The sequence below is a fragment of the Balaenoptera acutorostrata genome, chromosome 5 (genome assembly GCF_949987535.1).
Source record: "Balaenoptera acutorostrata chromosome 5, mBalAcu1.1, whole genome shotgun sequence".
In the NCBI taxonomy this organism is placed as follows: Eukaryota; Metazoa; Chordata; class Mammalia; order Artiodactyla; family Balaenopteridae; genus Balaenoptera; species Balaenoptera acutorostrata.
The window spans coordinates 33,271,024-33,295,940 of NC_080068.1; the positions used below are offsets into that span (position 1 = coordinate 33,271,024).

Genomic DNA, 24,917 nt, shown 5'->3' on the forward strand with positions numbered 1-24,917 from the left:
GAAAGTGCAGGAGGAGCTGGGGCTTCATAGACCATGCTGTGGAATGGCATGGCAGAGGAAAAGAACAGTTTGAAAGGCCTTAAAATAATACTAGCAAGAGATACCTGGGGTTGAAATTAAGAGGTAGACTATTTGGTGTCACAGTGATTGTGGGAATGAGGAAGGAAGGCAAGTCAAGGTTAAGTCAAGTTTCTGGTAAAAGGAAAGTAGTAGCATTGAAATGAGGACTTCAAAAGGAAATACAGGTTTGTTTGATAATCTTAGGAGGGAATCATCAGCTTCTGTTTTCCTATCTACTAATTAGGTTACTTGCCTGTAACTAAAATTGATTATTATAAATTATATATTTGAACTACTTTATAAAATAACTGTAGGAAATAGAGGCAACACAGCATAACCTCACCAGAATCTTTACAATGTCTTCAGAGACAGCAGCCTAATAGTTATTTTAAAAATAAAATTTTTTTTAAAAATTGAAAGAATGAAAGAAATGAAATTAGAAGAGGAATAACTTATCAGATTTAAATACAGTAGTTCCCCCTTTATCCATGGTTTCACTTTCCACAGTTTCAGTTACCCTAGGTCAACCATGGTCCAAAAATATTAAATGGAAAATTCTAGAAATAAACAATTCATAAGTTTTAAGTTACAGCCATTCTAAGTAGAGTGATGAAATCTCGAGCCATCCCGCTCCATTCCACCCAGGACACGAATCATTCCTTTGTCCAGCATATCCCACTATTTTAGTCACTTAATAGCCATCTAGGTTATCAGATCGACTGTTGAGGTATCAGTGCTTGTGTTCAAGTAACCCTTATTGTACTTAATAATGGCCCCAAAGTGCAAGAGTAGTGATGCTGGCAATTTGGATATTCCAAAGAAAAGCTGTAAAATGCTTACTTTAAGCAAAAAGGTGAAAGTCCTCGACTTAATAAGGAAAGAAAAAAATCATATGCCGAAGGTTGCTAAGATCTATGGTAAGAACAAATCTTCTATCCACGAAACTGCAAAGAAGGAAAAAAAGAGCCATGCTTGTTTTGCAGTCACACCTCAAACTGCAAAAGTTATGACCACAGTACATAGTAAGTGCTTAGTTAAGATGGAAAAAGCATTAAATTTGTACAGCCGTAACTAGGAGATGGTGTAGATTCGGTTCCAGACCACCACAATAAAGTAAATACTGCAATAAAGTGAGTCGCAAGAATTTTTTGCTTTTCCAGTGCATATAAAAGTTATGTTTACACCATACTACAGCTGCTTAAGCGTGCAATAATAGCATTATGTCTAAAAAAAAGTACATACCTTAATTTTAAAATACTTTATTGCTAAAACATGCCAAAACAACTACAGAAGTAACATCAAAGATCACTGATCACCATAATAAATATAATAATGAAAACGTTTGCAATACTGTGCAAATTACCAAAATGTGACACAGAATCATGAACTGAGCAAATGCTTTTGGAAGAATGGCACCGATAGACTTGCTCAGTGCAAGGTTGCCACAAACCTTCAATTTCTAAAAAAATGCAGTATCTGTGAAGTGTAATAAAACAAGTTCTGCCTGTACAAGATATTTTGAGAGTGAGAGAGACTACGTTCACAAAACTTTTATTACAGTATATTGTTATAATTGTTCTATTTTATAAGTTATTGTTGTTAATCTCTTACTGTGCCTAATTTATAAATTAAAGTATATCACAGGTATGTATGTATAGGAAAAAAACATAGTGTAAATAGGATTTGGTAAATAGGGTTTGGTACTATCCACAGTTTCAGGTATCCATTGGGGTCTTGGAACATAACCCTGAAAATAAGGGGGACCACTGTACTGTGTAAGCTTTCCAAGTTACATATTAGGGTCCAAATTTTTATTTGAAAATCAATTATGTGAAATTTAGAAAATATTTTCCCAAAGAAAAAATGAAATACAAAGTATAGCTGAATTCTAGAATTATACCAGTGTTATACAAACCTGCTAAAGAACCAACTTCACTACCACCACTGAAGCACAGTGGTTAGAACAGGTTGCTCTGAAGCTGAACTGCCTGGGGTTCAACTTCTATCTCCTCTGCCATTTACTGTCTGACCTTGGGCAACTTAATTAACTCTGCAAGCCTAAGACTCCTCACACCTTTAAAATGGAGATGATAATATCACCTACTTCACAGAGTTACCACGAGGATTGAAAGAAATAATCATTTAAAGCATTAAGCACATTCATTCATCCAACAAATATTTACTGAGCACCAACTACGTGTCAGGCATTATTCTAAGCACTGGCAATAAAGTGGTAAACAAGCCAAAAAATGGAACTTATATTCTAATATAAGGAAAACCAAAATAAACAAAATATCTGATGGAGATAAATACTATAAAAATAAAGCAGGATATAGGAGATAAAGAGTGACAATGAGGGTACCCGTTTGGTAGTAGGCAAAGGTTCTCTAATAAGGTAACATCTGAACAGAGAGCTTAAGGGAATGAAGGAGAGAGTCATATAGATAACTAGAGGAAGAAATCAGATCCATTTCTGGCAATACAGAAGACTTAGGTGTCCAGAAAAACACTTGTTCAGAATTCCTTAAAATGCTGATTGTTAAGCAAACAAAAAAAAACTTTCATGAATGGCTGAACTAGAGAGAAACCAAGGAAAATCTTTGGAGGTAAAAAACAACCGAGTTTCAGCGAGCACTGAGGCCAGTATCTGACCTGGGAGCATCCACCGATCTCTTCTGGTTTAGAAACTGAGTCTTAAGGGACTGCTAAGGGGGAGAAGGACAAAAGCTTGGGGCCTAAAGAATGTGGGGAATCTGAAGGGCAACACTGTCGGTGGGTGAACAGGTGTGGTAACAGGGACAGGACACGCTCATCATAAGCAAGTGGACATATCTGCCGGTCTCAACCTGAGTAGAAGAGAAAAAAAGAAGTCTCCCTCCTCTCACTCCAATTTGGGACCAGAACCCATACTACCTGTGAGGTCTAACAAAACTCAAACTAAAAATTTAGTTTCAAGAGGTTCAGAATATGAAGACACTGGAGCATGACAGAAGCAAACACCAAACCACCAGGAGGAGTACACTTTAAACGAGACCTCAAACTGTACTCAAAAATAATAATCCATAGAACAGGGACTTCCCTGGTGGCGCAGTGGATAAGACTCCGCGCTCGCAATGCAGGAGGCCCGGGTTCGAGCCCTGGTCAGGGAACTAGATCCCACATGCATGTTGCAGCTAAGGGTTTGCATGCCACAACTAAGGAGCCTTGGAGCCACAACTAAGGAGCCTGCCTGTTGCAACTAAGACCCAGCATAAATAAATAAATATTTTTTTAAAGGCCTCATCTCCAAATACAGCCACATTTAAAAATAATTATAATAATAATCCATAGAACAAAAGCTCATTTTTTTAAAATATCACAAAATAATGAAGAAACAAACCCCCAAGAACCAGCAGAACAAGCTTTATAGAAACAGACTCCAAACACTGAAAAAAATAAAATGATCATATACACAATATTAAAATGTTAATGTTTAAGGAAATAAAAGAGATATCAGAAGTATGACTAAGGAAAAGAAACTATAAAAATATGAATATGAAAAAATCAAACAGAAGTTCAAGATATAAAAAATTATAATTTATATTATAGTATATTGTTTATTGATATATATTATTAGATAACTGAGAGGAGATCATTCTAGGCAGAGAGAAAAACAAGAGTAAAGGGGCCCCTGCATCCAGAATGGACTAAACCAGAGTAGAATAAGGACAAAGAAGTACTACTTAGTAGGTCACAAAAACACTCAATAAATACTATTATCTCATAGATTCTATGCGGAAAATTTAGATAATGGAAGTAGTCATTTTTTTCTTTCCCATTTCAGCATCACATATAGCAGCCAGAGCAGAGCTCTAGAAGACCCCAATTAGGTTCAGAAGAGAGTAAGAAAACACTGGTTTTCTATGAAGTGGGAAGAGTCTTAAGCAGTAGTCTCAATGTCAAAAAGGAAATCTGGGTCTTATGTGAGCAAGGTAGAGAAGAAGGAAATTGGAACAGTATCCCCATGTGATTCAGAAGATAAATATCCAGAGACAACAATGATCAACAGAAAAAAAGGATCCATTAAAATTGTCATTTCAAACTTAAGTATCAATTATTATTAATTAGGACATCCTCTCAGTATTCAAAAATTTCACAAGTGAAGTCAACATTCCATTCCATTCCTTAAAAAACTAAAAACAGAACTACTATATTACCCAGCAATCCCACTAAAGGGCATATAACCAGAGAAAACCATAATTCAAAAAACACATGCACCTTAATGTTCATTGCAGCACTATTTACAATAGCCAGGACATAGAAGCAACCTAAATGTCCATCGACAGACGAATGGATAAAGAAGATGTGGTAATATATACAATGGAATATTACTCAGCCATAAAAAGGAACAAAATTGGGTTATTTGTAGAGACACGGATGGACCTAGAGACTGTCATACAGAGCGAAATAAGTCAGAAAGAGAAAAACAAATATCTTATATTAACGCATACATGTGGAATCTAGAAAAATGGTATAGATGATCTTATTTGCAAAGCAGAAATAGAGACACAGACATAGAGAACAAATGTATGGACACCATGAGGGAGAAGAGGGCTGGGTGGGATGAACTGGGAGACTGGGATTGACATATACACACTACTGATACCATGTATAAAATAGGTAACTAATGAGAACTTCTGTATAGCTCAGGGAACTCTACTCAATGCTCTGTGGTGACCTAAATGGGAAGGAAATCCAAAAAAGAGGGGATATATGTATATCTATAGCTGATTTGCTTTGCTGTACAGTGGAAACTAACACAACATTGTAAAGCAACTGTACTCCAATAAAAATTAATTAACAAAAAAAGTACCAGTAAAAAAAAAAAAAATTCCATTCCATAGCAATGAGAATTTAGAATAAATGAAACTCCCAAACACATGCCAAAATTTTTCATTTTAACTATTTGATTTAATGTTAAACTTTTTCCAAGTCTTTTCAAGAGATACTATAATGACAAGTAGAAAATTACTAATTTAATTTTTCTTTTCTTCCATACTCCTGCCCTCAGGCTAAGGTACTACATAACAAAACCAAGAACAAAACACGAGTAATACAGATTAATAATAATATTTATCAATCACAAATTAGATGTATGATTAGTCCCTAAACATTAAAGAGTTGGTCATTTCATTTTTTTCCTGATTATCAGAATAGAAGAAAATTGATTGGTGGACATCTTAAACATATACGAGTAACCATGTACCATTTGACACACAGGGAAACTGATGTAAAAAAATCAAAGTATGCACTGTTAAATCAATGATAAAGTTTTAAGATAATTCATTTTCTCAAAGCGCATCATTCTTTACTATGTTTCTAATTATCATGAACTAGTTTTCAATAAATACAATTCTTGAGAAATTTAGTTAAGTGGCCATTTTCTACAATTCTAATATGAGCACCCACCTTAAATTAATAGTCACATAGTATAATATAGTGTATAGGATTCAGGCTCAAACAACCTGGGTCCAAATCCCATCTTACTAACTATGGGACTTGAGCATCTTTAACCTCTCCAATCCTACTTTCTTATTATAAAACAAGTTTAATAAAGTACTACCTCAAAGAGTTGTATAGATTAAATGAGATAATACTTGTAAAAAACACTTATGTTGGCTACATGTAATCAACAGACTCAGTCACACAGCCTGACTTAGATCCAGTTTCACCCCTATTATATATGGATCACAGGACAAAGCATTAATTTCAATCTTTCCTTCTGGAGCACCACTTGCATAATTTGATATAACTGTTCATGCACAGCATATTTAGCACCACAGAATAAAAGTCAATGTCTAATAATATATAAACTATTTATATAAACTAAACTAGAAAAATATTTGAACTATATGATATGCTGAATTTTTAACTTGACTAAACTAAGGAATTTTATTTATTTCAAACAGTTAAGTTAAATAAATCAGCAAAATAGTCCCGACAAACAGAAATGGCTCCTAAAATTTTTATGTCAAAAGCCATCTTGTCAATTTAAGTGTAGCTCCTAAGAGATTAACAAATGGTTCCACAAATAACAAATGCTGGTGAGGATGTGGAGATAACGGAACTCTATACACTGTTGGTGGGAATGCAAATTGGTGTAGCCACTGTGGAAAACAGTATGGAGGTTTCTCAAAAAACTAAAAATAGAACCACCATATGATCCAGCAATTCTACTCCTGGGTATATATGCAAAGAAAACAAAAACACTAATCTGAAAAGATACATGAAGCCCAATATTCATGGCAGCATTATTTACAATAGCCAAGATATGGAAGCAACCTAAGTGTCCAACAACAGATGGATGGATAAAGATGTGATACATACACACACACACACACACACACAATGGAATACTACTCCACCATAACAAATAATGAAATTTTGCCATTTGCAACAACATGGATGGACTTAGAGGGTAATACACTTAGTGAAAAACATTAAAGAAAGACAAATACTGTATGATATCACTTATATGTGGAATCTAAAAAAAATACAACAGGGGACTTCCCTGGGGGTCCAGTGGTTAAGAATCCACCTTCCAATGCAGGGGATGCGGGTTCGATCCCTGGTTGGGGAACTAAGATCCCACATGCCAAGGGGCAACTAAGCCTGCAAGCCACAACTACTGAGCCCATGCACCACAACTAGAGAGCCCGTGCGCCTCCACTACTGAGCCCGCGCACTACAACTAGAGAGAGAAGCCTGCACCGCAACCAGAGAAGCCCTTGCCCTGCAACGAAGAGCCTGCACACTGCAACGAAAGCCGGCGCACTGCAACAAAAGATCCAGCATGCCTCAATGAAGATCCCATGTGCTGCAACTAAGACCCGATGCAGCCAAAAAAAACAAAACAAAAACAAAAACAACAAACAAGTGAATATAACAAAAAAAGAAGCAGACTCACAGATATAGAGAACAAACTAGTGGTTACCAGTGGAGAGAGGGAAGGGAGGAGGGGCAATATAGGAGTAAAAGATTAAGAGGTACAAACTATTAGGTATAAAATAAGCTACAAGGATATACTGCACAACACAGGGAATATAGCCAATATTTTACAACTTTAAATGGATTATGATATTTAAAAACTGTGAATCACTATGTTGTACACCTGAAACTTACATAGTATAAATCAACTATACCTCATTAAAAAATAATAACAAATAAACAAACAAATGGTCATCATTTGCCTTGCTTACTGTTATTTTATTTCAAAAGTTCATCCTTGGGCAGATGAAAATATGAAAAATAGTAAAATTATAAAGTTCCCTGTTAATACAAATGAGATTTCTATGCAGGTTATTACCATTCCAGCTAAATGATTAAGAACTTACAAAGAATTAAGACTCAAAGAATAGGGCTTCCCTGGTGGTGCAGTGGTTGGGGGTCTGCCTGCTAATGCAGGGGACGTGGGTTCGAGCCCTGGTGTGGGAGGATCCCACATGCCACGGAGCAACTAGGCCCGTGAGCCACAACTACTGAGCCTGCGCGTCTGGAGCCTGTGCTCCACAACAAGAGAGGCTGCAATAGTGAGAGGCCCGCGCACCGCGATGAAGAGTGGGCCCCGCTTGCCACAACTAGAGAAAGCCCTCGTGCAGAAATGAAGACCCAACACAGCCAAAATAAATAAATAAATAAAATAAAATAAAAAATAATAATAAAAAAAAGATTCAAAGAATAGTAGTGTATTGTTCTAAGTTGCTTGTTTTAAGTGGGTAGGGGTTGGAAGAAAAAAACTGAATTCCTTTCACCATCCCACAACATTCTATAATTCTAAAATCTCAGAAAACTCATATAAATACCAAAATTTAAAACACTACGTCCATATACAAAATTTCCCAAGAATCTATATTTGGTTTTGGAAACATAGGGTTGCTTTCTAACATAAAAACTGCTCAACTGCCTGCATATATAAAGGCAAGAATTTGAAGAAGGTGAAAAATGACAAATCTTCTTTACCTACAATTTCTTCATTGATCTACAATAGAACTCCATTATCTGGATTTATCTAAGGTAATAATCTTCCAAATTATTGCCAGATAGGAAAAACCATGGCCTAATGTAGCCTAAATTGGTACTATAATTTATTCACTGGCTATTATATACCAATTGCTTTGTTATACCTTATAGTTATACCTTATAGTTCCAGCAAGACAGTGAGTAGACTAAGATAACCTAAAAACTATCACTTCACAAATACCTACAAATATTAGATAAATACAACAAAAAATACTTTTCAGTGTAGAGCTGAACTTGCAAGAAAGAAAAGGCAACCCCAAGAGACCAAAATGAAGAAGAAACAGGAAAACAATAAGTATTTGAACTGCTATTACAATTGTTGAAGGGGTTCAGAACGGGAAGCTAGTAAGCTAGAGACTTAAATTTTAATGCCTATGTAGAAACACAAAATACAGTGTGGTGTCCACTCAAGGAATGAAATCTCCATATAAACATGGGACTCTCAAAAGGTAAAAAAGCAGATCCTTCCCACAACCTGCCCCGCCACCCCCCAAAAAAAATCCATCCACCGGCACAGGGAAATTACAAATTACTAGTCTTTGGCTGGGCTACTGAAGAAGGAAGGAAGGAAGGAAGGAAGGAAGGAAGGGAGGGAGGGAGGCAAGAAGAAAGAAAGATGGAGATAAAGAAATGAACAATAAACTAGAAGAAAAGATATTAGCCACAGGAAAGATTGAAAATATGAAAGATTGAGAGACATGAAGGAGGGACTTCCCTGGCAGTCCCAATGCAGGGGGTGTGGGTTCAATCCCTGATCAGGGAGCTAAGATCCCACATGCCCTGTGGCCAAAAAACCAAAACATAAAACAGAAGCAATATTGTAACAAATTCAATAAAGACTTAAAAAAAAAAAAAAGGTCCCCATCAAAAAAATCTTAAAAAAAAAAAGAGACATGAAGGATAGAAAGAAAAAAAAAACCCCAACATGTCATGTATTACGAGTTCCAAAATGCAAGTAGGTAAAGTAAAGAAAAGGCATTATTCATGAGAATTCTCCAGAACTAATGAAAAACATGAATCTTCAGACTCAGGAAGCACAGCCACCCCTAGACAAGTTATGGTGAAACTACAGAACCCCAAAGTCAAAGAAAAAATTTAAAAGCAACCACAGAGACAGATTATCTGTAAAGTTAAATCAGAATGATAACCGTGGCAATTTTAACAACAACAAAAGAGACTAGAGGAGAACAGAACAGTATCTTCAAAATAGAGAAAATAACTGTCAACTAGAATTCTGCAACCAGCTAAACTATATTCAAGAGCAAGGGCAATATAAGGACATTTTTAAACAAATACTGAGAGAGTTTACCACTCAAAGTCCCTCATTAAAAGAACTACTAAAGGGCTTCCCTGGTGGCGCAGTGGTTAAGAATCCGCCTGCCGATGCTGGGGACACGGGTTCAAGCCCTGGTCCAGGAAGATCCCACATGCCGCGGAGCAACTAAGCCCGTGCACCACAACTACTGAGCCTGCGCTCTAGAGCCCGCGAGCCACAACTACTGAAGCCCACATGCCTAGAGCCTGTGCTCCGCAACAAGAGAAGCCACCGCAATGAGAAGCCCAAGCACTGCAATGTAGAGTAGCCCCCACTCGCCGCCAACTAGAGAAAGCGGCACACAGCAACAAAGACCCAACATAGCCAAAAATAAATAATAAAATAAATTAATTAATTAAAAAAAAAAAAGAACTGCTAAAGAATACACTTCAGAAAGAAACAGAACCAAGAAATAAAGAGTGAGAATGCAAGATGTACCTGAGCCAACCATTTAGTAAACATACCGGAAAATCTAAGAACTATGAAGAAATACAATCTTCCTTGTTCTCCAATATTCAGTGCCCCTCTATGCAAGAGGATTATATATACCTACCCTGTGAAACTCACACATGGTATGATAAACACAAGCAAGGACATGTGATTTCCCTCAGTCAATGAAACATCAAAGGAAGTGACATGTCACTGTGAGCAGAAGCTACGAGAGCCATTACACATGGTTCATCATGTTCTCTTTTCCTTTCAAGGGCAATCCAAGTTCAATATTGTACAAATGAAGTTTAAGGCAGAGAATGGCAAGAGATAAGCCAAGATCCAAATTACTTGTATATCATAATAAAGAACTTGCCTTTATCCAGAAGAGAATGAAAAACTATTTCTGCCCCATAAATATTTGCTGAATGAATGAATGGATCAGTCCCACTGGAAATATTTACTTGTTTCATAAAAGAGAAGTAGTGTCATATTACTAAGTCATAAGTCTAGTCAAAATAGCAATATGTAAAAATGCTCCACTTTAAAATCTTATTCAAGTTGATTCTTTGACTTTGACGTCTTACTTAAAAATTTAAATGCTAAACTCTAGTTAAATTCACACTCTAATCCATAGGAAAAAAGAATAATCTTGCCCCCTAAATTTATTCAGTAAATCTATCATGGAAGCAAATCAACTTCAAGGAAAGGTCATTTGAATACTAGAGGCCCACTAATACATCTTGACAAATATGAAAGACAACACCTGGTATTCTCTTCTGTAACTGATTAATAAAAGCATCATCCTTTCCTATTTAGTGCTCGATGTGGTCAATATATAAATGACAAAAAAAGGTGATGAAAATTTCACTTTTTTATAGGATCAATATACAAGGTCATTTCGATCTTGCAAACTAAATAAGCCAACTAAATCTTGACTGTGAGAGTAAAAAAGCAAACTCCAGCACCTTTCAAAATGATTAACTATGTCATTAATTCCATCCAATTTGAATATCACATTCCTTAAAAACTCCCTTTTCCTATTACACATTTTAAGTTATTTAAAGGGGAAAACAAACAAATTAACCCTACCTGCCTCAAGCCAAATCTTGACTATGTTAGGCAAGTTTTAAACAATCTAGATACTTTTCCAGACGCTGATCAATTACATGATTGAAAGATGCCTTAAGCCACTATTTCCAGTTTAAGGTTCTATATATGGCTTAGTGTTTAAGAGCTCAGGTTGTAGATTCCCTGAGTTTGAATCTCAGCAACATTACTTGCTCAGTGACGTGAGCAAGTTACTTAGCCTCTCTCTCAGTTTCATCATTTATAAAGTGAATATGACAATAGCACAGTCCAATCTGCTATAACTTATATCTTTGCCTTGAATCACCTCCTACAAGATTGTTAAAGAGCAGAATAATGCAGGTATAGTGTGGAAGTTGGTTCATATGTAGTTTCTTCCAAAAGAATTAAAGGGAAATTCTTCACAATACATTAAGATCTGAAGAAAACATGAAAATTTACAGAACTGCTTTCCTTTAATGCAAATAGTGCTTGGTTTAATGACTGCAAGAACTACAGCTGGCCCTTGAACAATGTGGAGATTAGAGGGGCCAACCCTCCCTGCAATCCAAAATCCACATATAACTTATAGTCGGCCCTCCATATATGAGATTCCTCTGCATCCTTGGATTCAACCAACATGAATCGTGGAGTACCGTAGAACTTATTATTGAAAAAAATCCACATATAAGTGGATCCACCCAGTTCAAACGCATGTTGTTGAAGTGTCAACTGTATTACGCTTTTCCCACAACATTAAGTATCTGACAATCTACAAGTAAAGATGAAGAAATGCAAAGACATTTCCCCCTGATTTAAAACAATGAATTAATGAAGAAAGCATCAGAAGCTTAAAAAAAAAAACCGGATCTACATCTCAAAGAAGGAAGCACAGGTTCCAGGTTTAATACCACAAAAGTGACTGTGATGCTAAGGTGAAAATATCAGTAGAGACTTAACCTTGCTAGTATTTTCATTAAGGTTACTGCTTTTGTTAACATTCTTGTTACAAAATTCCAGAGGTTTTGAATGGGGCACCTCATTCCTATTTTTACCCCCGTAAGCCCTGTTATTTTTAGTCCACTGTTGTAGAACACAAGACATTTTGGCAGAAAGACCTACACCTGATTGTGAGAACTGTAAAAAGTAAATGCAGTTAATACACATTTAAAACGGAACCTGGCACATTCAATAAATCTTAGCTATTGCTATTACCTACTGTAACCCAAAATAATGAATTAACTTCACCTCAAAAGCACACCAATTAACAATATATTTTCCCCCAACCTCAAGAGCCATAGATCATCTCACCATCACTGAAAATTAAAACTTACCCCCCAAAAAGTTTGAAAACAGATTAAGAACCATAAGCCCACCAAATGTTTTAGTAAACTAACAAAATAACCCACTCACACTTCTGGCCACAGGCACTGTCTCACCCATGCACTGACAAGAAAGTCACCTACAGTAAGGAAAATTATTCTGAAATGCTTTGGATTTTGTGTCTGCTTGATACTTATTAATTTCACAGCAGTATTATCTAAGAAAACAAGTTGGTGATACTGTTAATAATAATTTTATAATATCTTTATATAATTTTCTTTAACAATTAATATTTTCTCCATTTTAGATACCAATGAGCCTCATTGGTACTTACTCTGTTTCTAGAAAAGATTTGTTGATATCCCATTTAAATTGATTAATTACCATATTACTATCAGGATTGACTTTTTAAGTTTCATGTATTAACATCAAATCCACACTTTCAGAAAAATACTCTGTGGGGCTTCCCTGGTGGCGCAGTGGTTGAGAATCTGCCTGCCAATGCAGGGGTCACGGGTTCGAGCCCTGGTTTGGGAGGATCCCACATGCCGCGGAGCGACTAGGCCCGTGAGCCACAATTGCTGAGCCTGCGCGTCTGGAGCCTGTGCTCCGCAACAAGAGAGGCCACGATAGTGAGAGGCCCGCGCACCGCGATGAAGAGTGGCCCCCACTTGCCGCAACTAGAGAAAGCCCTCGCACAGAAACAAAGACCCAACACAGCCATAAATAAATAAATAAATAAATAAACAAACCCAAAGTTAAAAAAAAAAAAAGAAAATGTATTATAAAAAAAAAAAAAATACTCTGTGTAAAAAGTTTTATATGTGTGTGTGTATTCATAAGCTCTGAGATATAATGATTATTTTTATTCAAGATATGGAAGCCCAGGGACTTCCCTGGTGGCACAGTGGTTAAGAATCCGCCTGCCAATGCAGGGGACATGGGTTTGAGCCCTGGCCCGGGAGGATCCCACATGCTGCAGAGCAACTAAGCCCACGCGCCACAACTACTGAGCCTGCACTCTAGAGCCTGCGAGCCACAACTACTGAGCCCGTGTGCCACAACTACTGAAGCCCGCATGCCTAGAGCCCTGCTCTGCAACAAGAGAAGCCACCACAATGAGAAGCCCCCACTCACCCCATAACTAGAGAAAGCCCGTGCGCAGCAACGAGGACCCAACACAGCCAAAAATAAATAAATGAATAAATAAATAAATTTACATTAAAAAAAAGATACTGAAGTCCAAAGATGATGAAGACTGGATTCAATTAGGTACTATATATAGAATTTAAGATAATATATTTATATTACTTTATGAGAAAACTATTTTCACTAGAAACAACAAAATCTGCATAACTCATCAGAGGCCATAGCTTTAAGAGATTTACTATAGTTTATAAATAAAAATACCACACCACTTAAGTCATTATTCATGAACAAAGATCTTATTAGGCAAGGTGAAATTTTTTTTCAGTTCTCAAGCAATAGATTTACCTCTAACAAAACGTAGTTAATGGGCTTCTCTGGTGGCGCAGTGGCTGAGAATCTGCCTGCCAATGCAGGGGACACGGGTTCGAGCCCTGGTCTGGGAAGATCCCACATGCCGCGGAGCAACTAGGCCCGTGAGCCACAACTACTGAGCCTGCGCGTCTGGAGCCTGTGCTCCGCAACAAGAGAGGCAGCGATAGTGAGAGGCCCGCGCACCGCGATGAAGAGTGGCCCCCGCTCACCGCAACTAGAGAAAGCTCTCGCACAGAAATGAAGACCCAACACAGCCAAAAATAAATAATAAATAAATAATAAATAAAAATTAAAAAAAAAAACACGTAGTTAATTGAGACCTCATCAGTTTTTCATCTTTCTGTAAGAATCTATAGAGAAAATCCAGCCCCTCACCTCTCTCTAAAACTGTAATTTTTATAGAACATAAATTACTAAATTAGTCTGGTCAAGAGAAGTCTAAGTAAATGCAAAAACCCAGGTGTAACAGACAGCAGAACACAGAGCATGAACATCAGATAGTTACATAACTTTAGAAGTCATGTGGTGTCTAATTTCCTACCCAAAGCAAGAATCCACTCTGTAATATCCCCAATATGCAAACTTCTACAATCTCCAGCAACAAGAAATTCTCTACTCTACAAAGCACATTTCAATCACATGTATTATTCTGGGACAAATCCAATTAAATCTTTGAGGAATCAAAACGGATACACACACATCAAAAAAGTTTTAAAATCTAAAACTCAGAGTGTTTTATGAAATTAGTTTAATCAATTAAAAAGAGTTTGTTTACTCTCGACAGTGTTTTCCTCTGTACCATTTCTTTTTATTTTGTTTTTTACTTCTTATGTTGTCCCAACGGCTTTTAAGCCAAAGACTCACTGGAAATATACTCAGAGGTAGGTTTCTGAGTATATACTCCATTATATGAGAGCATATGAGATACTAGAGTAAAAGGGAAAAACTACTTTAAGAGCACATTATAAGAGACTATTTTGAAAATAATGAAATTGCTCTTCTTAGGGGTAAAACAGATATTGAAGTAACTCAAAATTATATAATGAAAAATGCAAGCTGCCTGACAAGTATCTTCATAAGAAATAGTCAGAAAATAATAAAAGAAATACGTATTAAGGTTTTAACAACATACCTTTTGCAGAAAAGAATAATAGATACTAGACTTCCTAATGAATATAATTTATTTAATGAGGAGATTAAGGCATTTCCATTTAATTTAACGAACACTTTTAAAGTACCAAGAAACACTGTGAAAAGTTCTGGAGGTACAAAGGTAAACAAAACAATTTATTGTTATCTAAGTAAGTACTATAAAACCAAATGTATTCTGGACATTTTTCTTGCAAACATACAAAACTATTACAAATATTTTAAAGAATCTACATATGAAAAGAGATAATTTATAATATAAAAATTAAATATATTTCATTAGTTCAGCTAGGTCAGTATGAGAAACAAAAGGTATGAGAAACAAAAAGCTTACTCAGTTTCCCTTTCTATGAAAGGGAACAACAACAACAAAAAATTCTGAATTTTCAGTTCCCAAATGATTTCCCAGTTCAAAATGGACATATTCAAAATAGAAACAAGACTGCATACCTGCAGGGGCCTAAGTTAGCAATTCTATCACTTCTAAGAAACTATAAGTTATTAAAATATACCAACTCACCCAAATATCTTTTAATTTTCAACATTAATAAATAAGCTAACAATATCTACCCATGAGCTATATAAATGTTCATATACTTTAAACCATTTATTCCTCTTCTGGAAATTTCAATGCACAAAGATGCCTACAGAAGCATTTTAATAGCAGCACAAAAACAAAACAAAAAAAAACCATTTACTCAAAAGTTATTCATCTTCTCATACACTGAAAAGTACAAAACATTGATGAAAGAAAGGAAAGAAGATCTAAATAAATGGAAATACATTCCATTTTTTTAACAGAAATTGACGAGTTCATCCTACAATTCGTATGGAAATACAAAGGACCTAGAATAGCCAACAATCTCGAAAAAGAAAAACAAAGAGGATATACATCCCTATTTCAAAACTTACTACAAAGCTACAGTAATCAAGACAGTTTGGTACTAATGTAAGAACTGACATATGGATCAAAATTAAGAGTTCAGATAAATCCTTACAGTTATGGTCAACTGATTTTTGACAAAGATGCCAAGGCAATTTAATGGGAAAGAACAGCCTTTCAACAAATGGCAGTGAGACAAAAAGATGAATTTAGACCCTTATCTAACCCTTCTTTCACATCATACAAAAATTAACTCAGGGCTTCCCTGGTGGTGCAGAGGTTGAGAATCCGCCTGCCAATGCAGGGGACACGGGTTCGAGCCCTGGTCTGGGAAGATCCCACATGCCACGGAGCAACTAGGCCCGTGTGCCACAACTACTGAGCCTGCGCGTCTGGAGCCCGTGCTCCGCAACAAGAGAGGCCGCGCACCGCAATGAAGAGTGGCCCCCGCTTGCCGCAACTAGAGAAAGCCCTCGCACAGAAATGAAGACCCAACACAGCCAAAAATAAATAAATTAATTAATAAAAAAATAAATTAATTAATTAATTAATTAATAAAAAAAAATTAACTCAAAATAGATCATAGGCCTAAATGTAAGAGCTAAAACTATAAAATGTCTTGAACACAGGATGTAAATGTTCTAAAATTAGATTGTGGTAATGCTTGCACAACTCTGGAAACTTACTAAAAATCACTGAATTACATACTTAAAACAAGTGACTTTTATGGTATGTAAATTACACCTCAATAAAGATGTTTAAAATCAAGTCACCTCTAAGAGTGACAATGGCTATTAAATAAACCCCAAAATAAGAATGAAGTAGTATATTGCAGAGCCAATAGGCTAATAATGACTATATAGAAACAAAAAAATTATAAGATAAGGTTGGAATATGATGATTGTAACTATCTAAAATTGCAAATACTACAATAATAGCAAATAGTTATAATTGCACTTTGCCACACATTATTTTAAGTGCTTTACAAGTATTTACTCATTTAATCCTTTCTACAATATAGTTTCCCCATTGTAGAACTGGGGAAACCAAGGCACAAAGAAGTTAAAAAAACTTGTTCAAGGACTTCCCTGGTGGTCCAGTGGTTAAGAATCCGCCTTCCAACACAGGGGACGCGGGTTTGATCCCTGGTTGGGGAACGAAGATCCCACATGCCGCAGGGCAACTAAGCCTGCGTGCTCTAGAGTCCATGTGCCACAACTAGAGAGCCCCACGCACCGCAACTACTGCCCACGTGCCACAACTAGAGAGAAACCTGCGCGTCGCAACGAAGAGCCCACACACCACAACGAAAGATCCCACATGCTGCAATGAACATACTGCAACTAAGACCCAATGCAGCCAAATAAATAATAAAATAAATATTTTTTAAAATAAATAAAAGAATTTTTTTAAAAACTTGCTCAAGGGGCTTCCCTGGTGGCGCAGTGGTTGAGAATCCGCCTGCCAATGCAGGGGACACGGGTTCGAGCCCTGGTCTGGGAAGATCCCACATGCCGCGGAGCAACTGGGCCCGTGAGCCACAATTACTGAGCCTGCGCGTCTGGAGCCTGTGGTCTGCAACAAGAGAGGCCGCGATAGCGAGAGGCCCGCGCACCGCAATGAAGAGTGGCCCCCGCTTGCCTCAACTAGAGAAAGCCCTCGCACAGAAACGAAGACCCAACACAGCCATAAATAAATAAATAAATAAATAAATTAATTAAAAAAAAAAAAAAAAAAAAAAAAACTTGCTCAAGATCGCGACAGGGGGTTAAGAGAGTGATTTTTTTTTTCTCTTTACACAAATATCTTTAACATTACTATTAATATTATTATGCATTTGAAAAGGAGAGTAGTGGACATCACTGGTTGCCTATCCAGCATCCATTCACTCTGTGAATTTCTTACCCAGATCTTTGTGTATCCATCCCTCCCCATGCAGCCCAAGTACTTTAGAGGAAATTGACCCCATTCTTAGGTACAGCAGTTGGCCCTGGTTTGCTTAAGCCAATCAGCACATTTCAATGGCCACAATCATTGCTTCAGCAGTCCAATCAGGACTCTTGTTTAGAATGTTAGGACAGAGAGGCTCTCTCCCAAGAGATCTGAACAAGAATACATATGGCCCCAAGTACCACTGACAGCCATCCTATTACCATGAGGGGAACAGCAATGGACTAAAGCTGACATTACAGAAAGGCAAACAGCAACAGAAAGAAACTGGTCTTTAATATTATTTCCTGTAAATCTTGCCCTACCTTTGGACTTCCTGATAAATGAGCCTATAAATCCTTTTTATTGTGTTTAAACCAGTTTGAGTTTTCTATTATAACATGAAGTATCAATACAAACTGATATGGAGGAGAAGCCCATGAACAAGCATGTTTCTAGAATAGATTACTCTTAACCTTTAAATTATGATGTCAGGTATTAAGGAGGAAATAATTCTAGATACACATATCAAAATAGAAACATGATGAATGATTACCTTTCTAATAAATGTTCATATAAAAGCTTGAAAAGAAACTGCCTGCAATTTTATGTCCCACACAGTATTTTTTAATATTTTAATTTGACATTTTAAATGTTATTTTTTTTTTAATTTTTATTTATTTATTTATTTATTTTATTTATGGCTGTGTTGGGTCTTCGTTTCTGTGTGAGGGCTTTCTCTAGTTGTGGCAAGTGGGGGCCACTCCTCATTGCGGTGCGCAGGCCTCTCACTGTCGCGGCCTCTCTTGTTGTGGAGCACAGGCTCCAAACGCGCAGGCTCAGTAATTGTGGCTCACGGGCCTAGCTGCTCTGCGGCATGTGGGATCTTCCCAGACCAGGGCTCGAACCCGTGTCCCCTGCATTGGCAGGCAGACTCTCAACCACTGCGCCACCAGGGAAGCCCCAAAATGTTATTTTTTTTAATCTAGATTTCCAATTCTTCCCAAAAAATCAAAAGGTTCACACATCACTGGGCCCATGTTACTGCAGGACAACAATCAGCTAAAATGGAACAGTAGATGCCCCACAAGCATACTCTCTGCACAGTCAATACAAACGGAACCTCTGTATGATCTGCTCAGCTTCTATAGGTGTTAAGAGTTTGCACCATTAATATCTCGCAGAACCTGTATCAATGCCACATAATGAGTAATGAAAAATTATATTCCATCTTCTAATCTTTAACTCTTTTTTTTTTGGCCACACTGTGTGGCTTGTGGGATCTTAATTCCCTGACCAGGGTTTGAACCCCGACCATGGCAGTGAAAGCGCTGAGTCCTAACCACCGGACTGCCAGGGAACTCCCTAAGCTTTAACAGTTTAATTAAAATGATACAGTTACTTTTTGAAGAAAAAAATTTCATGAAAACACGTATCTGTCACCAGCCCGCGGGAAACACTATTCTTGAATTAAATAGCATTGAACACCTATAAATACCTGGTGGAAGCCTTAAACTCAGCAGTGAGTTCCTGAAAACATGCCAATATAATTATTTGGGTCCAAAAGTTGACAAATTACTTTAGCATACAGATGGAGACAAAATAAAAATGGTTTTAAATTGCAACAAGAAAAATGTAAAAGTTGACCAGAAGTTTGAAACACTTGAATACACAGGTGTACTATTAATCAAAACTTACCTATAAAACAGTTTTGCAAAAGAAATTACAAGAAGGGTGGTAAATTCCAAAGAAATTTATAACAGGGACTTCCCTGGTGGTCCAACGGTAAAGAATCCGCCTTACAATGCAGGGGACGGGGGTTCGATCCCTGGTCAGGTAACTAAGATCCCACATGCCGCGGGGCAACTAAGCCTGCCCGCCACAACTACTGACCTCGTGCCCCTCAACTAGAGCCCATGTGCTGCAAGCTACAGAGCCCACGTGCTCTGGAACCCGTGCGCCACGACTGCAGAGCCCATGCACCCTGGACTCTGTGCGTCACAACTAGAGAACAGAAAACCCACACAACACATCTAGAGAGAAGCCTGCGCACCACAACGAAGAGCCCGCATGCCAGAGCAAAAGATCCCACATGCCTCAGGGAAGATCCCGCGTGCCATAACTAAGCCCTAACTCAGGCAAAAATAAAATAATAAAATAATAATAAAAAAAAAAGTGGCTTCCCTGGTGGCGCAGTGGTTGAGAATCTGCCTGCCAATGCAGGGGACACGGGTTCGAGCCCCGGTCTGGGAAGATCCCACATGCCACGGAGCAACTGGGCCCGTGAGCCACAACTACTGAGCCTGCGCGTCTGGAGCCTGTGCTCCGCAACAAGAGAGGCCGCGACAGTGAGAGGCCCGCGCACCGCGATGAAGAGTGGTCCCCACTCGCCGCCGCAACTGGAGATAAGCCCTCGCACAGAAACGAAGACTCAACACAGTCATAAATAAATAAATAAAAGAACGTGAATTTCTTAAAAAAAAAAAAGAAATTTATAACAGTGTAAGGTCAAGCTACATTAGCAAAGTTGGAGGCAGCACTTTGTAAAGAAAGACTTCTGAAGTTTTATGGCTCTACTACCTCTTACTATTTGGGCAGCTCTCAGGGAGGGGAGGTTGTTTAATTTTAACAGTACAAACTTTATAGTTTAAAGTAACTAATATATAATCAATAAGAGAGAATCGGTAGCATACAATCTATTTTAATAAAATGCCTGAAGAGTAGGAAAAAGTTATGATAGCTGCATATATAATAATTTATTTATATAATATTTATATTTATATATATAATATTTATTTATTTATATAATAAATACATATGTAGTATAATATATAATATAATAAACTTACTAATGAAAAATCCAATGAAGAAAGGATAAAGGAGGAGCATGCATGAGGATTCAGTGATACTGGTAATATGCTGGTTCTTTAAGTTAAATTAAGTTTCACAGGGCTCATATTATAATACTTCATTACTTATACATGTCACACATTCTTTTGTCTATATCCTATTTTTCACAATTTTAGACATTTTAATCCAATATACTGACTGTAAAAAAACTTAATAATCAACTTTCTGCATCTACATTCTGAGTGAAAAAACTGACTGAATAACCTGAAAAATTTTTTTTTTTTTACTTCTAAAGTCTTTTTTTTGAAAGCTATTTGAATGGTCAATAAGAAGATATGAAAACTGAACAAGGTTTCAGCATTCATATTTAGCAGGACCAATGATTTTTCTGCCCTTACATTGGGGAAAGCTATGCCTAAGCTATAAATATCTGCTTAGGGAAGGAAACAACTCTACATCAACTCAAGAGACAGATGTATTCCTAGAAGGGTTGTCATTCTAAGAATCACCAATCTGCTTCACCTTTCAGGCTCTCAGTTTCCTTAACTATATAATGAGCTCTATGTATTAAACACTTAATGAGGGAAAAATTTAAAAACATATGTAAAGCGCCTGGCCCATTGCCTAGCACATAGTAAATTGTAACTTTTTTTAAATCACACTTATTATTAGTTAATGTAACTTCTTTCTTTGAGTAGAATTGAGACTAAGGCTGATAACTATCGATTAGAAAATATTTAAGTGCAGCAGTACTAACACTGAAATGGTCTAGTTTACCAGATTCCCAAGATTTTCAGTTCCCAAGATTTTCAAAAGACTGGCCAAGACCCTTGATATCTGTAGGAGCATGAAAAGTTTTGTAAGGGAAAAGGGAAGGAAAAGAACTAATCTAATCCTCTCAGCAACTTTCTCTGCCCTACATTAGAGGAGAACAATGGTGAAGAGGAAGTGTAATTGAACAGATTTTCCCTCTCCTACCCAGACACCTACTGACCTGCAAACATGTAGCTATGAAAGACTTAACCAGTCACCTTAAAATCTCTACCAGGTGTACAGTTCTAGGCAGCATGTGAACGAACTATTACTACAGAATTTGGATTTTCCTTAATGATAAAATGCAAGTGACTCATGTTCGGTCATCCACCTCCACAGAAGACATTCTAAAGAACAGAGGAATTGGAATCCTCCTTCTGTCAGAGGAATGTTGTGTTTCACACACAAACAACTAATGATGGACTATATCCCTACCACAGATTTCTCTTTAACATCCAAGATACATGAGGTTTAAAAAAAGAAAAAGAAAAAAATTGAGAAGGAAAGTTTTAAAGTCTATTTGGAGACAAAGGGATACATAGATTTGCGATTTACCTCCTTCAGATTCACAAACTTTTAAAGTCCACATACACGCAAGATCCCCAAAATGTTTATAACTGTTGAAACTGAATGATAGACACCAGAGTTCATTAAACTGTTCTATTTTTGTGTACACCTGAACATTTCCATAATATACATAATTTTTTAAAAATGTATACGTGTGTGTATTTGTATATAAACTCCCAACACAACAAACTGGTAGAGAAATACCAATTGTTCAAAATTTTCTTATTCCATAGGTAAGTGAATTTCATCAAGCTACTTTCTCATTCTAGAAGTTGTACCACAGGTGACCAGTCCATTAATAAAGGTCTAGTTAAGGAAATAATTAACTGCCCTGAATAAAACAAGCCTAACCTTGAAAAAATAGAGGCAAAGGGGAAAGGTAATAAACAGTTATTCAACTATTGCACATTCATAGTTGTTCCCATCTATTATCTTCTAACACAGGTGAATAGGTGGAAGAAGGGGAAATATCTAAAGGCCAAATTTACTTTTTATATTTTATGTTGATGGGCAACGGAGATCGGAATAAAGAAATCTAAAAAGTCCCCATTAGAAATGATAACCATTTCTAAGACTAGAGAAAAAGGGAAGTATCGCATATCCACCTTTTAAAAATAACATTCATAGCTCATAGTAGTATAACCAGCTACTTCCAATGACCAAATATGCTTTGCTGATAGACATGAATTCACAAATGAAATAAAGATTATACTATATCTGCTGCAATTCTCTTTTTAAATTGCCATTCAATATTCACAAGATGTAACCCTAAATTCACTCCAAAATTTGACTTTTGTTAATTATGTCTAAAAATAAAACTAGTCAAAATTAAATATAAATGCTAACTTTGCAATAAATTAATCTTTCATCAGCCCTGTGAACAAGAATTTTCTGTTCAAAATTTATGGCAAAACATAACTTAGGCAGACTCGAAAGAGTAGGTAGGACATTATTTCTCAAGCCCAAAAAAAGGTCAAAAGAACTTACTTAAAATGTCCGAAATGCACACTTAGATATACATCCCAAGGGGGAAAAAAATTTATAGAATAAAACTCCTCCACTGGAATCCTCCATAATACTTACATAGCAACAATTATTTCCTTAGGACCAAAGTGATCTGTTCACTTTCTCAAAACCTGGAGCATCTAAGTTTACCTAATTCCCCTTACAAGAAATTGTTTCATTTAGGTCAGCAGAAATTTGTTTCTATCATCAGCCTGAGTGAAGCACATGGCTCCAGCGCTAACGTCTTGTTCCCCAACCCACTGAGAAGAAGATATGCTCGTAAAATAGAGATCTACTTACCAGGTTAAAGACAGTTTCTACAATATCCCTATTGGATACTTCTCCAACTTCAACCAGCCCCGTCAACACGGCAAATTTCATTCTGATGCCCCTGATAGGGAGCCCTGGTTTCAGAGACAAGGCACCCCCTTCGGCAGGGGTTTCTTCTCCTTTCCCTCCACCTCCCCCGTCATCACCTGTTGGCGGGGAAGGGGCAATACTGTCTTCACTGGCCATTGCGAGTTCACGATAAAGGACCACTCGGAGTCACTCTGGGACAGCAGTCGCTGCGCTAGTAATAAGCACACAGACGCAACGCAAAACGGAAAGGGTCACTCTTCAAGTTGTGGAGAAACCCCAAAAGCAGTTGATGGGGAAAGTCCTCGGCGTCGCCTTCCTCCTCTTGGAGAATATTTGTCCAATCTCTCTCCCCGAGGCTGACAACAACGCCAAACCCTATTGGAAGATTAAATCAATGTTAAATAAGCTAGGTTTTGGTTTAGGGTTTTTCGAGGAGAGAAGGGAGTAGTTAGTGTCCGTCAAATAAGTTCCTCAAAGGACCCCGCTACCAGCCACCCGCTTCCCCGCGCCTTGAGAAGCGGGGTTCTGAGCGAAGGCGGGTTCCAGAGGCCCGAGAACAGGTTCACTCCTCCCCCACACTCTCGCAGGTTCCAGGCGCAGGGCAACCTCTCCTCACAGGTGCACGGAAAAGGAAGCTGTCGCTGGGAAAGGGGGTGGGGGGTGGGGGGTCGGAGGAAAGCAGGGGTCCCCAAGCTACCCTAGAGGGAGAAAGTTCCTCCTCACCCAGACACTCCGGACTCGTCCTTGCCCCCCGCCAGGCAGCCGCGAGACGGAGGTGGCAGCTGAGATCCAGGGCAGGAAAGGGCGGGGGAAGGGGGCGGTGATGATTCTCAACGCTCGGCCCAGGGGGAGGAGTGGAGCACCTCTCGGGCACCTGAGGTTCGACGGGCAGAGGAGGGGTGGTGTGTGTAGTGGCCAGAAGGGAGGGGAGTCCCGGCGGCTACGACGAAGAGAGGAGGGAGGAGAGAGAGGTCAGTGCACCTGATCGCAGCCTCCAAGTTTCCCTAGTCCGCTCCCCGGGAGTCCGCGGCTGCACAGAACTCCATGGCTTCCTGGCCCGCCCCACCGCACCCCACCCCACCCCTGCGCTCAGCCTTTGCAAAATCAGCCGCTGCCGGCGCTGCGGACGCCGCGGCTGAGGCTGCTGCGGGCGGTGAGGATGCTACTGCCACAGCTTGCCCCTCCCCGGCTCGCGCGGCTGTCCGCGTGCCCACTGAGGCTGCTCCCCGCCGCCATGACAGCGCCGAGGGCGGCCGGGCGCGGCGTGCGCGTGCGCGTGCGCGAGCGCGAGCGCGAGCAAGCGGGAGCGAGCGGCCGGGCGGGCGCGAAGGCGGAGGAGACCGCGCAGCGGCGTGGGGAAGCGCGGGCGGCCCCGGGGGCCGGAGAGGGCGGGGGCGCCGGGCGCGGGCTTGCTGGTGGAACAGTGTATGAGGGCTGGCGCGCTACGCAGGTAGCACCAGGTGTATCCCCGGCCCGGCCAGAAAAGACCTTTCTTTTCAGAAGCCGACTCTTCCCCCACCTCCCACTCCCCGACCTGAGAAGGTGCTTTGGCAAGTGCCGAGGCGGTGATTCTGACGCTCCTTCTGT

At 38.5% G+C, this 24,917-nt stretch overlaps 1 protein-coding gene across 4 annotated transcripts in view; it reads right to left on the reverse strand.

Annotated features, from left to right (window-relative positions):
• Nucleotides 1-24,557, reverse strand: part of LRBA (LPS responsive beige-like anchor protein) — a 751,667-nt gene extending 727,110 nt beyond the window's left edge. For 3 of the 4 annotated variants that reach the window (XM_057546725.1, XM_057546723.1, XM_057546721.1), the window contains exons 1-2: nucleotides 24,054-24,557; nucleotides 23,271-23,705 (exon numbers count right to left, since the gene is read on the reverse strand). In XM_057546725.1, the coding sequence (XP_057402708.1) occupies nucleotides 23,271-23,486 (216 nt within the window). In that variant the 5' untranslated portion in view covers nucleotides 23,487-23,705; nucleotides 24,054-24,557. The remainder of the gene's footprint in view (nucleotides 1-23,270; nucleotides 23,706-24,053) is intronic. The other variant, XM_057546722.1, reaches the window with a different exon arrangement.
• Between the last annotated feature and the right edge of the window lie 360 nt (nucleotides 24,558-24,917).